Here is a 17,827-nt window from a genome sequence, read left to right on the forward strand (position 1 = left end):
TGGTGCCAGAACAGAAGTAAACAGAAAAGCCTGTTCAGCTCTTGCAGAACAACTTGGTAGCGACAGTGCATCTAAGGCAACTCTAAGTTTGAGGCACAACATGATGTTGATTAGTGCAAATAAACCTCTTCAAGAGTCACCTCTCAGCAATTGCAATCACACACTGCCTCTGCAGCTTCATTAGCAAACCCTGCTCCCAGGGAGAGCTACAAATCTCAGATACTCCAGAAGTTTTAACTGATGGAGAACTGTCTTGCCTTGTTTATTTTCTTCCAAATGAATGAAGTGGGACAGTAATTACACATTCCTTCACCAGGATAAATAGCATTAGAAATCAAAATAGATCCTCTTAAAGAAAACACAGCCAGTGGTAGAGAATAAGAGATGAGGATAATTTTCCAGTTGACTATGATGAAGTCAGGTACTTTGATATCAATTTTTTTTTTCACCTAAAGGGACAATCTTGGGGGAAAAAAAAAAGCAGTGAGTTTTAAATGCAGCTAAAAGAAAGCTATCACAAATAAAGACTGGTTTTCTGCTTTTGTGAGGATTGTCTCCTGAAACACCTGAAAATATTGATAAGAATTTCCTAGGAGTTTTCCCCTAAACCATGGGTGAAATAGGGAAAAAAAATTGTTCTTGATTAGGAGAAGGGAAGTTGGCAGTGCTTCCTTCATCATCAACATACCCATATGTTGGCAGGCATTTTTGCGGTGCCAGTAGTGGTCTGCTTCTACAGTTAGTGGGAAGACTTCTTGTTGTTTCCCTCGTGGAGGTACTAATTCTCTTTAAAATACCAGGACAAATTGAGTGTAGTGCTCTTGCTAATTTTACCATGAATTCATTCTTTGGCAGCTATAATAAATGCTGCATGCCAGAGTTCCTCCTTGTCCTATTTCTCATATTCAAAGGAGGTATGTGCTGTCATTCTTTGTTTACTCTGAGATCAGAAAACTAATTATAGCAACAGTTGCTTCTGTTTTTGTAGTTGCAGTGGGCTAATTTATTAGGAAAGACCTGTGACACAGGCAGGCAGAAGCTGTGTCTTCCTGATTTTCATTTAGCTTTGTTGTGTAGATTGTCTCTAACAGATCTGTGGCCAAGTCACTTCAAAACTGGGGGAAGTCTAGGCTGGATGTTAGGAGGAAGTTGTTGGCAGAGAGAGTGATTGGCATTGGAATGGGCTGCCCAGGGAGGTGGTGGAGTCACCATCCCTGGAGGTGTTCAAGCAAAGCCTGGATGAGGCACTTAGTGCCATTGTCTGGTTGACTGGCTAGGGCTGGGTGCTAGGTTGGACTGGATGATCCTGGAGGTCTCTTCCAACCTGGTTGATTCTATGATTCTATGGTGTTCTTGGACTTCCAATAACAGGCTGTCCTTCTAAGCTACTCTTTTCACCAGAGCAACACAGCCCTAATTTTTAGAATAGAGAGTAGTTAAAACCAAGTTAGATGCTATCCACATAAAACTATCAAGATTAGTTTGTCTGTTGACCAAATAACAAGTGCATGTTTAACCTTACATCTGACATGATCTATTGTGAAATTGGTATGAATTACAGACACTTCAGTCACCTCTGAAGGAAATCTGGAGGTCATCCAAGACAACTCCTGCCCAAAGCTGAATCAGCACTGGAGTCAGAACAGTTTGTTCAGGGCTTTGTCCAGTTGGCTCTTGAAATCTCAGGGATGGAGCATGCACCCCTGTTCCACCATCTCTCATTCTCCTGTCATGCAGCATTGTGAGAAGCCTGGCTCTGATGCATGTATTCCTACTGATCCCTCCCAGGTTCTCCCTGCAGATGACAAAAGAGCAGCAATTGCTTTCCTCCAACTACTTGGCTGTACTTCCATTGGCACTACCCAGCAAGCTATCAGCTTTTCTCACTGCCTCACTTTTAACCAACCCAAGAAGCAGCGCAAAGCTGGAACCAAAGTTTCTGCCCCCCAGACATCCAGCAGCTCATCTTTTACCATGGGAAGTTTATTCTGTGAAGTCAAGGATCTTACTGGCCTGTGGCACAAGAAGCCAAGGTTTCAGTAAGCAAAGAGAATGGAAATGAAGCCACATGAACTTCCCCATATAAATGTAGAGGTGTCAGAGCTAACTCAATAGAGTTTTCCCATGTAGGACTGGGTAAGGAGAAAAGCCTGATGAACAACACCAGTGTCAAAACCAAACATGGAATCAGAGAATCAACCAGGCTGGAAGAGACCTCCAAGATCATCCAGTCCAACCTAGCACCCAGCCCTAGCCAGTCAACTAGACCATGGCACTAAGTGCCTCATCCAGGCTTTGCTTGAACACCTCCAGGGATGGTGACTCCACCACCTCCCTGGGCAGCCCATTCCAATGCAAATCACTCTCAGAGGAAGTGCCTGCCAAATAACTTCAGGATATTTGGAGAGGGCTGTGGAGAAGATGGAGAAATGTTGTGCAACAGACTGATATAAATTCCAGCTTGAAGAGTAAATGTCATTACCCTGCTACTTCTTACAGCAATTGTAAGGGTTTCTCAGCAGTTACTTGAAATGCCTGCCTAGGATATGCAGCAACTCCCCAGAATTCCACTTTTGAAAACAGACAGGATCACTCATTGGAGCTCTTTTGTCTAGGATGGTCTAAGTACTTTAAATCTTGACTTTAAATATTAGACAAGTCTAACAACCAGAACCCTGTAGGATATTGGCTGTGTTTATCGTTACGCTCGGAGCAAGAGGATGTTCCACCATTTCCTAAGTGCTTTGCTTTAAGAAGAGATGGTACTTCAGATTTGAACCTCTACTAGCTTGTAGTCTTCATGCCTAATAAACACACTGAAAAACAAAGTAAAATGGAGTTTGTGTGCTTGACTTAAGAGAACTTCTGATAAACACTGTTTCTAGTAGAAGTATATTGCCAATAACAATGATGATTTACCCAAAATACATAAATGTATCTATCTCAGGAGGGGAAGCTATTAATGAGATTGTTCTTCTATGAATAATTCTGTATCCAGACCACCTCCTATGAGGTTACCCTTTGAAGAAACAAGCCTATTGAGAAGTCACGCTGTGTTAGAGGGAGAGTTCTGTGAAGCAATTAACCACAGGAACCTCAGTGCTGATTGCAAGTAGCTGCTGATCCAGCAAGGCAAACTGATGTACCAGAGGAGGCAAGGCAGCAGAGTCATGCAGTATTATAGTGTGGAACAAATGATGGGTCACATTGTGCCCTCAGTGGGCAATATGGTGTGTTTCTAAAAACACTTTGGTTCTAGTTTTGTTAAGATGCATTTTGCTATATTCAGATAGGTTGGTTCTGGGTTTGTTGCTCATGCCTGAGTTAAGACATAAAAGAGGCAGAAATAAGCAAGAGAGCTTGTCAGATTAACACTGACATGTTACAGAAAATGAGGATAAATACAAATATAAATCACAGTGAGGTGGTGTGTCTTTGAGCACAATGGAAAATGTCACATCTGACTTTGATTCCAGAGGTCCTGGGTCAGACATTTTATCCAGTGCAAAAGTCTAAGATATACCATTTTTTTTTCAGCACAGAGCTGGCGTGAGAATGACACTAAGCTTTGTGCCTGCTATCAAGTGCTATTTTTCTAAGTCTTCATTCCACTGATGGACTTTCATTCCTGCCAGTTTCAAGGTATAATAGTTTAGCAGGAAGCAAATCTAGTGCATGCACCTTCCTTTGGCTGGTGGGTGGGAAAGGCAAGTATGCAAATGGACACATAAATGGCAGGTAAATGTGAAGGATAGTTGGAAATTTCAAGAACTAGAATAATGAGAAAATACCTGATGGGGCTCACTGGACAGCAAACAGGTGAACAGCAAAATGGCTCAGGAGTCACAGACTGCTGGAAAGTGACACTAGACAGAGGAAAGCCAGCAGCAGTAATGGAATTCCTTACTACAGTAAGAACTGGTTGGGCAGACACCAAAAGCTGAGTGGAGAGATGAGAGGGAAATCCACCTACAATAAATACTTGAGAATGTGGGAGATGCTCCAAAGCACAACAAACCAGAATTTTGCTGTTTCAAGCACACAAACTTCCATTGTATGAAGAATTAAATAAAAAAAAGGAGGGGGGGGGGGGGGGGGAAGGAGTGGAAGGAGGGAAAGAAAAGTAGCCATAAATGTGCAGTTGGATAAAGGCTTCAGGGAACAACATAAACACTTAAAACATATTGTGGTATCTTAGTGTCTATCCAAGCATATTTATCCTCTTCACTGCAATGGTATTCAAACATTTGACATGTGGGTTTCCCTCTGAAGCAGAGGGGAGGTCTGTTTGTCCTCACTGTAATTTTTAATGGAATTTATGTTCAGTCAGCATAACATGATTGCTCTAAAGATGGCTTCTGTCTGCTCATAACAAGGTTAAAATTCAATTAGTAGCTGTAGCATCTGACAATCTTTCACCACTTGCCAGAAGGCTCAACCAACATCTGGCTAGCTGCGAGTAACCAGTTCGGTACACACGCTGTTTTAAAGTGCTGATGGGCTCTCCCAGCCACTGTGGTGGTCACCTTTCCTGGCAGCACCCTCTCTGGAACAGGCTGTCCTGTGTTGTTTCCATCTGCCATTTCACTGTACAATCCTCTCCCTGCACTAAATACCGTATCACAAAAATCTTGACACGAAATTATGCCTACCTTCGCTTTGCGGTATTTAAGTGTTCTCCAAAGATGTGTCCCTGCTAGGAAAATGCTGAGATGGTAAGAAGGGTTTTGATTTATCCAGGTGAAGATTTTAGAATCATAGAATCAACCAGGTTGGAAGAGACCTCCAAGATCATCCAGTCCAACCTAGCACCCAGCCCTAGCCAGTCAACCAGACCATGGCACTAAGTGCCTCATCCAGGCTTTGCTTGAACACCTCCAGGGATGGTGACTCCACCACCTCCCTGGGCAGCACATTCCAATGCCAATCACTCTCTCTGACAACTTCCTCCTAACATCCAGCCTGTACTTCCCCTGGCACAGCTTGAGAGTGTGTCCCCTTGTTCTGTTGCTGGTTGCCTGAGAGTAGAGACCAAGCCCACCTGGCTACAACCTCCCTTCAGGTAGCTGTAGACAGCACTGAGGTCCCCCCTGAGCCTCCTCTTCTCCAGACTGCACACCCCCAGCTCCTTCAGCCTCTCCTCATAGGGTTTGTGTTCCAGACTCCTCACCAGACAAAATTAATTTTACTCTAATAAACAACTGTAGTAACCAGCAAGTCTTATGAAAATCTTTGGGACCATTAGGTGACAAAGGCCCAGGTGAAGTCTGTCGTATTCCATCCTGAGGTCTTTACTATCCATTTCTGCCCACCTGACCCTGACAAACTAATTTTTGCCATATATCCTCAGTGAAAAACGAACTGCATCTTTCTCTCCTCCTTCCTTCTATGGTGTGCTCAGTTGTCCCAGTATTTGTAACTCAGTATTTACCCAGAAAATCATCCAACAGCAGTGTTTATGTAATGTGTCAATATTTGCCTGCAGTACCAGCTTTAGTGTCTGTACAGGTGATTGACCTGGGTTCTGTGTGCTATGTAACTTGATTAAGAGCAGGTCAACAACAAAGATGTCATGTTCTGAATTATTACAGAGAATAGACAAACGTTTGTGATTTGAAGGCATCCGGGAGAAGAGGCTTGGAAGATGTAAATAAAAGTTCAGTCAGCAAAGAAACTCTTGAAATTGTATTGTCTTGCTTAACCTAGGACAGTACCACACTCAAAAACATGTACAACTTTTGGTGAGAAAGCTAAGTGTCCTTGGAAGGATTCACACCACCTTTATGAAACTTCCCATCATCCCTATACAAGGAGGTGTGTGAACAACTTGTTGTTTAGGTCTGTTTTCCCTCCATGTTCCCTTCACAGCTGTTCACCTGATCAGTGCTATTGCTTATATTTTTAATGGATCACCAAAGGACTTTCCACATATGGATGAAGTTTCATGCTGTCTCCTACCATTACTATCAAGTGCAATTCTACAACTACCTGAAGGGAGGCTGTAGCCAGGTGGGGTTGGCCTCTTCTCCCAGGCAGCCAGCAACAGAACGAGGGGACACAGTCTCAAGCTGTGCCGGGGAAAATATAGGCTGGATGTTAGGAGGAAGTTGTTGGCAGAGAGAGTGATTGGCATTGGAATGGGCTGCCCAGGGAGGTGGTGGAGTCACCGTCCCTGGAGGTGTTCAAGCAAAGCCTGGATGAGGCACTTAGTGCCATGGTCTGGTTGAGTGGCTAGGGCTGGGTGCTAGGTTGGACTGGATGATCTTGGAGGTCTCTTCCAACCTGGTTGATTCTATGATTCTATGAATTACTTTCTTTGTGCTGGTATGCTTGTTGGCCTGAAAATTAATGTGAGGAAGCTGCAGCACACTGTCTTCAAGGCTGGGATAATCTCTAACCTCCCCACGATGCCTCACATAGTGCAGCTGCAGAAGTGCCTGCTTCTAGCACTAGTTTTCTTGACAATCTGCCAGAAAACTTGCAGATGTGTGTTCATTTCAGCCTGTTTTCCTTCCTGACAGGTAGATCTCCTATGGTTGGTGGCCCTACCGCTATCTAAGTGAAACTGCCTGAGTAAATGCCTAGGTTATAATGACACTGTTTGTGTTAGGGTTGAATATGCTGCATTGGTGTTCTCATGAGGACCATCGGTCAGGAGCTTTAACGGTGTGAAAGTGGTTACTTCATATCAATGACACATGCCTTGCTGGGGGACTAGATCCTTGAAGAGGAGCCAAAAGAACCTGGCCATTACCAAAAGTTCCCACCAAAGACAGAGGCTGTTACAAGCCACCAAGATATCAATGCCTACAGAATGAAGAACTTGTCAACAGCAGAAACCTTTATAGGCAAACCGTAAAGATGTAAACCCGTTGTAACTCACGTTCCTAATGAGTGAACTTTGCTCATGAAGGTATTATTATGACACATGCCCCTCCCGGTGCTGAGGGGCCCCTTGCCTGCAAGGCCACCATCCCTCAGAGCACACCTTCTGATGGCAGATGCCACGGCTTTCACTGACGATGCTAAAAACCACAAACACAAGCTCTGTGCTTGGAAGAGATCTCTAAGATCACCAGGTCCAGCCCTTACCTAACTCTAACAGAGACGCACGGGTCGGAGGGGTGTGAAACGCTGTCACTGGGTCGAGCCGGCTGCGTGCAGCGCCGCCTGAGTGCAAACCAGAGCCCAGTACGACACCGCGGCTCCGTCTGCATGTTGGCTGCCGCACGTTGCTTTCGGGGCGGCAGGCGCAGAGGGTGACGCTGCCCGCTGGCTAGGAGAGGCGCTCGGCTCGGCGGCGGCGCTCCACCGGGGCCGCCCCAGCCGCCTCGCACCCCGGGCTTGGCGCCGCGGCCGCGGCGTGGGCAGGGGGCGTGGCCTCGGGCGCGGCTCGCGGGCCCGTTTCCCGCCCCGGCCTGAGCGCGCGCCGCAACGCCGCGAGCCCGGCGCGCGCCTCCGGTGACGCAGGTAGCGGTCCCCGCCCCGCCGCCTCCCCGCTCCCCCGGCGCGGCCTGTGCTCCGCGCTGCCGCTGTCCGCACAGGTCTGTAAGCGCCGGCGGCGGGCGGGGGGGCGGTGGCGGGGCCTGGCGTCGCGTTCAGGCCGGACCCGCCTCGGCTCGGCTCGGGGGCGGCAGGCAGCGGGCGGCGTGGCGAAGCCAGGCCCGGCCCAGTCTGGCCCGTGCGACCGTGATGGGCGGTGGGAGTCACCTGCGGAGGCTGCTCCCTGAGGGTGTCAGGGGTCGCGCCGCAGGGCTGGGCGAGGCCAGGCCTCGGAGTACGGCCTCCGGTGGGGCTCGGGGCTCGGGGACTTGCCTGGTCCAGTCGCCAGTTAAACCTCAATCCCGTCGTGTGTGGCAGCACCTTGACAAGGTTGCGCGGTACGGCCTCTAGGAGCGGCCAAGGTGAAGAGGACACTGGTGGTGCAAGGTTTGGCCAGATGACTGTGGGATGGTGTGACCTTGTCTTACGAGCAGGGGCAGAAGAGTAAAACCGATGCCTTCCATGTGTGTGCCCCAGCTCTTTTACCACGTTTTGGTAGCCTGCAGCCTATGGTGATGTTTGGTATCTATGTTTGGTACCCACTGATGGTGGTTGTTTTGAGGAGAGAGTGAAATACTTGGGTCTCCATTGCCCAAGACTTCCAGTGCGTGCCTTGTGAATGCTTCCTCCAGGTCAGCCTTCTGGATGGAGAATTCTATGTATATTCTTTATCAAGGATGGCATATCTGTGCTGGAAGGAAAAGGAACAACATGGGTATACATATTCTTGAAGTAGTCTTATTTGATGCAAATATTCCATGCCTTTCTAATTTCAGTTATCTGTGACTGACCTTTGCAGATACTTTATTATCCTCATCTGTTTTTTTCACCTGTCAGCCTCAGTTTATTAGTTATTAAATTTTAAGAAAAGCTTTAGAAGTGAGTTGTATGTGGAATATAAGAGAAAATTACCATGACAGTGGGTGAAGAAGTGTTTATGTGAAATATGGAGCAGACATTTTAATGATTGTTTCTGCAGCATATAAAGAACATCTGCTAACATTGGTAGCTGCACATCAGGTGTGTTAAGAAACTCAGTAAAGGTACTGGCAGTACCAGGAGAATATGGATTCATATTACATTAGCCTATGCAATTTATTTCTATTAAAGTGATCTTGGAAAAGCTGGGTAAACACCTTGCTATCAGAAGTGTCTTGCTGTCTCTTTTTCATATGCTTCTATTACCCTTTAGAAGCTTGGGTAGTATAATTCATGAGAGAGTCCATGACATTAGGTCACTTCTGGAGTTACCCCAACGTAAGAGCTAGTTAGTAGCTTGAGACACACATGCTGTTCTGCAGAACAGCTGCAGAATTTTTGAGCTGCTTAAGGCTTTAATTTACTTCTGTCATTTTAAGAGTGCTTTGGTGCATTAAATATCAGGTTGTTCTTTTGGTTCACTGCTTCTTTCTTATTTTTGACCTCCGGTTGAGATTTAATTAATATCTTCGTTTAGGTTGCTGTTAGCTCAGCTTGAATCCTTGACAATCAGTTTTAATTTCAGGATTGATTCAAGAAACATAGTGGAGTGGAACAATCCTAACTATTTCTGACTTCTGCCTGCTATCCTGTGTGTTGATTTTTGACTGACAGTCTCAAGGCTGAGTGGGCTGGAATGGTCTGTGATCATGCTGGTGGTCTCCGATTCATTTAGCTGCTGACAGCTGACATCTGTGCTGAAGAGTGGTGTGTGCAAAATGAAATACTAGGAAGAAGTCCGTTTTGTTGAGTCAGGTTAAACTGTAACCAAAATCAAAGTATACAGTTGGTGACCTCATTTTGAAATTTAAATACAGTTGGAGAGAAATGACTGGTGCCACTTGAGACCTCCTTATTTCTGTTGCATATTATGCCATTCGCAGCCATTTTCAATTGATCCGTTTTCAGTTCTCTAATACTGCATCCAGTTCTGGTGTCCCTGTCATAAGAATCATAGAATTGATCAGGTTGGAAGAGACCTTCAAGATCATCCAGTCCAACCTAGCACCCAGCCCTATCCACTCAACTAGACCATGGCACTGAGTGCCTCATCCAATCTTTTCTTGAATACCTCCAGGGATGGAAACTCCACCACCTCCCTGGGCAGCCCATTCCAATGCCAAATCACTCTCTTGCTGTGAAGAACTTCCTCCTAACATCTAGCCTGTACCTCCCCCGGCACAACTTGAGACTGTGTTCCCTTGTTCTATTGCTGGTTGCCTGAGAGAAGAGACTAACCCCCAGCTGGCTACAACCTCCCTTCAGGTAGTTGTAGACAGCAATGAGGTCCCCTCTGAGCATCCTCTTCTACAGGCTGCACACCCCCAGCTCCCTCAGCCTCTCCTCATAGGATTTGTGTTCCAGGCCTTTCACCAGATTTGTTGCCCTTCTCTGGAGACACACAGCTATTGAAATGAGTCCAGAGGAGTGCCACAAAGATGATCCAAGAGCTGGAACACCTGTGCTGTGAGGATACACTGAGGGAGTTGGGGTTGTTCAGCCTAGTAAAGAAGACTTTGATCTACATTTGTTCTTTTTATTCTGAAGGTGAGCTTTGATTCCTGTTGCAAAAGCTGGAGCTGATGGTGCTCAGCATTCCCAAGATTCAGCCTGTATTGTTCTCCTCAGTGCGTTAAAAATCACAGGGAATCTGCTGTCCTTGTTAAAAAGCTCCTGAGAGGTGGTTGGAAAGACAAGATAAGTATTACTAGTTAGGAAAGCAAACTAAACTGAGATAATTTTCATCATAGCACTATTTAGCTGAAAGCAAATGTCAATGTCATTACTTGACTAACATGTCTAATTATTTTGTCGTCTTGTTATTCAGGACATAGATGTGAAATAGAAGGCCTTTTTTCAACTACTACTTTTTTTGGTTGATGCAGTTCACTGAAGCTGTCTCAGCTTGGCTTGGTAAAAGGCTGCAGCTTTCTACAGCTGAGAGACACAGTTAGCTACCAGAAGCTTCTCTCTAGAGAAGTCACTGATTAGCAGACCATTTGTTCTTAGGGAACTGAGGCTATGGGAACATGCAATCTAATTGGTATCATGATTGCCTCAGGAAACCAGGATGATGTTACCAGTACAGAAGCTGTGAGGTGAGCTGATAGCTGTGGAGAAGGAGAAGCGATCCTTCCACTGCTGTAAATGTAGCTCTGCAGTCAGCCATGGAGTGGCCTCTTTCTGGAATGGGCTGCCCAGGAAGGTAGTGGAGTCACCATCCCTGGAGGTGTTCAAGAAAAGCCTGGAAGAAGCACTTAGTGCCGTGGTCTAGTTGAGTGGCTAGGGCTGGGTGCTAGGTTGGACTGGATGATCTTGGAGGTCTCTTCCAACCTGGTTGATTTTATGATTCAAACGTAGGCCTGAGTTTTGTTGAAGAGCAGTCTAGCCGTAAACTTCAGTTTTCACTGCGAGGCTGAACTGATATCTGTAGTTCCTTGGCTCTTGTCCTGATTAGGTTTGTTTTTTTCTTATTAACAGACTTGTATCTTCAGTCTAATAAACAGTCATGAGTCATCTGAAGTTGTTTGCGGCTGCAGTGAAGTGGCATGGCTTTAAACTTCTGGAAAAGCAAGATATAGCCAGAAGGGTCTTTTTACCTAGGCAGCGGTATGTTTCGTCAGGAAGCTCAGAACCATTCCTGAGTGGGAGCAACTCAAATTATGTGGAGGAAATGTATTATGCATGGCTTGAAAACCCTAAGAGTGTACATAAGGTAAGTCTAAGAGTCTAAAACTTAACTGTAAGTAGTAATGTTAGGTTAAGAGTGGAATCGATTTTTTTTCTTTTAACCTTGTTTTATAAGAAGTCCAGAAGAGAGTCTTAAATGAAGTGAAAGATGTGAAACTCATTTCCCATATATTGATTGTTGTAAGAGGTACTATTGCAGCTCAGAGTTGAGAGGAGCCACAGGCATGGTGAGGTAAGCAGAAGCAATGAGAAAACCAGACCAGAAACAGAAAGCTATTCAGAACTGTCAGTGTCCTCCATGGAAGTGCTGTTCATGTAGTCTGTTATTAGTTGCATCTGGAAGAAGACTCAAAAATAAAATGCTTTCTAAATATATTACATTACAGTAAGGTCATATCAGAGGGTATGTTACATTTCAATAGTATGTATTGACTTTGGTACTTCTAAACTGTTTAAAGATGATGAATGCTCAGTTCCCTTTAGGTAGATGTGGTAATTGAAATCTTAAAATTGTAATCTCATATTGTCAGATACAAACCTTCTTAAGTATCTGAAAAAATATTTTGTTCTGTCTCTCTCCCTGTCTGTCCAGGTGACATATTTATTTGGCCTACTTTTTACTTTAAATCTATTGCCCAAATGCTTTCATGTAGGCAAAATGCAGACTTATTTTTTAACAAGCATTTAGCTGACAAGGATGGCTCTCATGGTGATACATGTAGAGTAACTTAAGAAGCTGGTGAGAAGTCTGATAAATTCTGAGACAGACAGGTTATTTTCAAGGCATGTAATGTAAATCGTCCTCAAACCATTTGCCAAATTGGTTGCATGTTCCTTTACTCTTGAGGCACATACATAAAAATGTCACTTAGAAGTTTTTGCTCTGAGTCCAGTCATCTGTCTACATTTTGAGGAAGTGAGATGTGTTAAGGAAAATAGAAAAAGAGACCAGCAAAAACAGTTTTTTAGCTGTTTTGGTTTCTCTTCGGATGTTGTGGATGTTGAGCATGAATTTAATCCTTGTGGAAGGTGATGTATGCAATTACAACTCTGAAGACTGAATGTTGTCCACATAGCAGATAGATCCAAAGTCTTTTGTGTTATTCTTTGACTTGGAACCAAAAAGACCTTCTCCAGGGATGGTTCCTTCTCTCATCCCATCTAGCTTTGATTCCTTGTTGTGTAACTGCCAGCCAGAGTTCCACCCGGCATAAAGCAGGGTAGCAGGTTGCGTGTGTGGATGCATTGAATTAACTTCTGAGAAGTCCTCATGATGTTATTAATCCTTTGCTTTGATGACAAAGAAGGGATGAACTCATGCATAAGGACTGTGTGGTGACTTTGTGGTGTCATCTTGCTTTCACTTTTTTGTATGTTACATTGACTCATGACAATCTTCTTTAAGAAGAGAGACATTTATTATTCAGACCCTTTTCAGTGGAGTGAATGTTGTTGTTGTGCAGTCCTGCAAACTTCTAAGGGTGCATAAACCTCTGCCAGTTGATGCAAGCCTTACGCGTTTTGATGCAGGAAGCGGCCCGGCCCTGGCCGTGTTGCTGACTGGCCCCGACCCTGGCCATGGTGCTGACCGACCTCGGCCCTCCAGGCCAATGGTGCCCTCTCAATGCCTAGACAAAGAACGAAGGCTTCTGTTCAGCATAGACCAGGTCGTTCTTTTTGCTGATATTTGGGACTATGCAGGAAATCATGCTCGAAGACTATCCACCTTGTCTTGCAGTTCAGGCGCAGCTGAGTAATGCATCATGAGGAGGTGATGCAGTTTTTAGGTTGAACAGCAACCAATCATTCAGCAGGAGTGAGTTGACAGAGGAACATAAATATGCTGGTGGAGTAGGGTGTGGCCTAGGATGTGGATTCTGGTAATTCAAGATGCATTTTAAAAATGGTGAATCACTTTCCCTGCTAACTATATGTAATATACTTAACAATAATGTACTGATGTAAATTCACTGTATGCCTGGTTTATGAGGCTTAAAATAATGAGATTGCATATTATTTTATGTGGTTACTTTACAACTATTTTAAACTGAATAGTAAGACTTTTCACATCCTATGAAAAAAGGGGAAGACAGTGATCCCAACTAATTTTATTTTGGTTTAATCATCAGTTTAATTTTTGCTTCCTTGAAAACAATCTCATTTCACCATCTGAAATTTGTAAATAACCATATTTTTCTTGCCTGTTTTTTTTTAGCAGGTTAAAAAATGATGAGATTTGAACTCAGCTTGTTTCCTATTAAAATAGAGAAAAAATCATAGTGTAATTTCATGACAGTAGACAAGTTGTGATTTTGCCTTTGTGCTACAGAAACTGGTGGAAGTATAGGAAAATAATGTCAAGAGACATCAATAGATTTTGTGGTGTTAGTTGTTATATTTTTAATAATTGGAATCTCTCTGCAGGCTGCTCATATTTCATTGATTTAGCCAGTATGTGTTGCATGGTTGTGCAGGACATTTGTGCCAGTTTGTGCTAGGTATTTAGACATTGCATTCTGTTTCTTCTTTTTTCTGTTCTTATTTTTCTTCATGTTTCTCCTTGGATATATCCTTATAAGAAGGGATGTGCCTCCTCCTAGATGATAAGATGGAGAAGGTTTATTTCTCCTGGGGTTTAAAAATTGTACTCTCTTCACTTTTACTTAGAAACTCCAATTAAACACGACTCCTCAAATTGTTAGCCCCTTGGAAAAATTTGATTGGATATGTCTTCCCATGTCTGCTTATTTGAAAGCTGTATGAATGTATGCAGCATGAATAGTTTTGGGGGTTTTTGTAAGAATCTCTCTTTTCCTTAAATACCATAGTTGCATATAAAGGAGTGTGCATACACACACACATATGTGTGTGTATGTGTATATATATATAAAAGCTCACACATAGGTATGTGTATGTATATATATGTATGTGTGTGAGCTTTTATTCTTTGTGCAAATCCATTTCTGATGATTTTTCACTTCTCATTGAATTTCCTATCGTTAGAGCAGCCAAACAACAATCAGTATAAAATGATGTGGGTTCTGAAAAAGGCATCATTATTTCTCCTTGAAGGATAGTGTCAGGGCCATAGATCATAAGGGAGAAGCTTGACAAGGTTCAGTTATTACTATCACAAGATTAATTACAAAACTGCATGGTTGGATGTTGAGTACATAATGCCTGCCATGTTGTCCTGTATACAGCTGAGTGTGTAATCACTTCCTTGGTTTATGTACTGGGAAAAAGTGTGGAGTTTTGGTCTGGTTTTACTCTAAAAAAATATATTTTTGTTTTATTTTATTTTTCATGATGTAGCTTTACTGTCCTCATTGCAATTGATAAATACTGTGATGTCATTAGAAGAGAAACCATCAAGATAACTAATATGTTACTTGTTGTTCCAAGTGCCACACTGTTTATTATGTGAGAGTAAAATATTGCCACTGAATCACTTGGATTATATTATATTACTTGAGAAAATAATGGTTAACTACAATATAGATTTGCTAACAGAAAAAAAAGAGACTGTATCATGTATCACTAATATAGCTGTAGCTATTTTTTTTTAAACATATATATTTTTCTGTTACAAATTTGCTCTACCATTTTCTAATGGTAACTTTCCTAATTTATTTGAGAACCTGCGGATTCTCTGTGAGACAGGCTGGTCTTTTCTCTGTGCAGTCACATGGCTAATGCTGTTGCCAAAGACTGACATTGATACACAGGACTTGAAGGCTATAATCTGGTATCAATCTTGAAAGACACTACAGAAATTTGTAAAGGCTTTGATGGATGTGCATCTAGAAAAAACTAATTTTCAGTAGCCAAATGATGTATTTTCCCTCCCCTCTGATTAAATGTCAAGCCTGCCCAACAAATCAATAAGTTAAAAAATGTGATAGAAAAGAATAGTGTGGGTTCCTTCTGCCCCAGCTGGCTGCATCTTCAGATGTAAACATTTTGAAAGTATTTCTTTGCGTTTGTGAGTTTGCATGAAGAAAGAATCTTGTGCTGATTCTCCTTAAACAGAAAGATTATTGGTTGAATTGATTTGGATTCTGTTAGCAACTACCTCAGCAGAGCACTTGTCTAAAAACATACTCACTTTTTTGTGGGTCTGTGCTGTGATAACTTTTACATCCAAATGAAAAGTTTTGGATTCAACAAAGGAATAATTAATATTATTATCATCATTCAATGATTATAATGGTGTCAGACAAAGTGAGGAAGGAACCTTAATATAAGCAAAGCATATTCTCTAGTAAAACTTTGAATACCAGATGTCAGATTTGTTATGGATCCAAAAGTGTGTTTAGAATTTCCTTATTTAGTGAAAATTAATAACTGTGTATTACCAAAATAATTCCTCCAGTCCAATTAGCCTTAGTCATAACTTGAAGGGATTGTATATGTTTTTCATTGTCTGAGATCTGCAAATTCTATATGGGTGTAGAATGACAATATTATTCTTGGTACAGAGCAAGGAGGTGTTTAGCAAGAATACCAGAGGAAATACAGTAATGGAGTCTTGCAGACCATTTATAGAATGTTGTGTGCAGTCAGACTTCTGATCTCAGCATGGCTAGCAAGGTGGTAAGTGTAATGAAGGGGTAACTAATTAATGCAAGATTATTTTTTCCCAAAATTAATATAGTTTATTAATTTTGATTTTCAAAACTCTCGCCACTCCCTACCACTAATTTTTAATAATAATCAGTTCTGCAGCAGTTATAGAAATGTTATACAGATAATGACATAGGATCTAAAAATAACTAGCAAAAATATATAAACGTTAATTCAACTGGAAGATTCTTGTGGTCAATGTACTGCTTGTAGTCGGTATGCCACGTGCCCACTAGATGGACTCAAGGAGCTCTTTTCTTCTTATGGCAGAAGGCTATGGTGAATTACAAGAGACTTTAAGTATTTACTCACAAAATATCTCCTGACTTGTGGGGCTAGCTGCAGCTTCAAATAGTACCCAAATGTGTTCAGGGAATTCTGTTACTGTCTTGTCAGCCACTGAGACTTCTGATACTTCCCAGGCTTCCCAGGCTGCTGGGGAAAGGAGGCAGAAAATCTCTGACCTTATCTTGGCTCCTCTGGACAATCTGTGTATCTCCAGGACTTCTCGTCTTGGCAGGAGACTTTCAGGGTGTCTTGTGATGTGCAGTCGTAGCACAATGTCATGCTGGCTATGCAGGCTGATCGCATGGAGGCATTTTCAGCCTGTTCCTGGTAAACTCGAGGCAATGGAGTTTCCAGGCAGTTCAGGAGAGCTAACTTAGAGCTTAGCGAAGCATAATGCTGCAGAAGACAATAGCAAAATCATTGCCAGAACAGAGAGCAATAGCAGCAGGCAGCAGCAGGCTCAAATACAACAGCAGAGCATGTGGTGTTACCTGCTCATCTCTTTAAAGTTTTGTGATAACTTCCTTTCTTTCCTGAGTTACCCAAACTGAGAACAGCATTTTTTTAACCTTTTGTTATCTTTAGTGGAAATGGTAAGCTAAGCACAGGTATTGATTAACTCCTGCTAGTGCAGGCTTTCTTCTTTGTTGTATATAAGCATCTCAGATGGTTTATCCCATCCTGTTGCTGTCATTGGCATCCATATATCTAATAGCATTCTAACCTGGGACAGTGATTACCTCATCAGAATGGAAACAGTGCATGAAAAGCAGATGTGGACATAAGTAGAGGTGTCTTGTGTAAAAGTGCAAGTAGGAATAAAAGGGTCCTTTGTTTCTGAAATATGTATTCTTTAATGTTAGACTTGCACTTAAAACCAGGTCCGTCATTTCTTTCCTAGTAAAGTAACCTAAGCTAGTGAGGAAAGAATCTTAGACCAAGCACCTCACTCAGAAAAGCTGTAATTGCTTTTAAACAGTTTCTTCAACAGAGATCCTTAAGGACTGATTCTGATTTAGCATATTCAGTGTCTTGAAATATCATAAATTTTTTTAAGTACTATTAAAGGAATGAATGAATTTAATTTACTAAGATTTTCATTTTTATAGGTTTCATACCTCTTTACCAGCAGCATAATATCACACCCATTAAGTTGCCTGAGTAGAGATCACAGTTAAAAAAGGCTTTGTGAATGAATTATGTACGAAGATGCTTTGCACTCATGTGCTGGAGAGATTTCCACCGAGCAAGCTCAGTGTAAGAAATGAGATGAAAAGGTTTCTGTGTAAATGAAACCCACATTTGCTAGCAAGATGTGGATGTATCAGCCCTCTCTTTTTGCTGGCACTTGGTGGTGTTGAGTACTATAGTGTAATGAGGTATCATTTGCAGCTTGAAAGAGCTGCTTTTGGTTGAGACTTTGGTTTGAGGTGACACATTTTCCTCCTTCTTTCCTTCTCTGTACACATGTCCAGTCCTGGGATTTGTTTTTCCGAAATGCCAGTGCTGGCCAAGCACATGATAGCAGTGTGCCAGATCAGCTCGAGAAAAAGGCCTCGTTTCTTCAGAGCCACGGCCTGGCCCAGACGCCGGGTAAAGCTGAAAAACTTGTTGAAGATCATCTTGCTGTGCAGTCTTTGATACGAGCATACCAAGTAAGTGTACTTTGGGGTAGGTGTGGGAGGGTCTTTCGCTTGAAAAT

At 42.7% G+C, this 17,827-nt stretch overlaps 1 protein-coding gene across 1 annotated transcript in view; it reads left to right on the forward strand.

Moving 5' to 3' along the window:
• Positions 1-7,444: 7,444 nt before the first annotated feature.
• The window catches only part of OGDHL (oxoglutarate dehydrogenase L), a 58,168-nt gene continuing 47,785 nt past the window's right edge, over positions 7,445-17,827 (forward strand). The window contains exons 1-3 of the mRNA XM_064145385.1: positions 7,445-7,544; positions 11,002-11,236; positions 17,601-17,780. Of these exons, the coding sequence (XP_064001455.1) occupies positions 11,030-11,236; positions 17,601-17,780 (387 nt within the window). The 5' untranslated portion in view covers positions 7,445-7,544; positions 11,002-11,029. The remainder of the gene's footprint in view (positions 7,545-11,001; positions 11,237-17,600; positions 17,781-17,827) is intronic.

The sequence above is a fragment of the Pogoniulus pusillus genome, chromosome 6 (assembly GCF_015220805.1).
Source record: "Pogoniulus pusillus isolate bPogPus1 chromosome 6, bPogPus1.pri, whole genome shotgun sequence".
NCBI classification, from domain to species: domain Eukaryota; kingdom Metazoa; phylum Chordata; class Aves; order Piciformes; family Lybiidae; genus Pogoniulus; species Pogoniulus pusillus.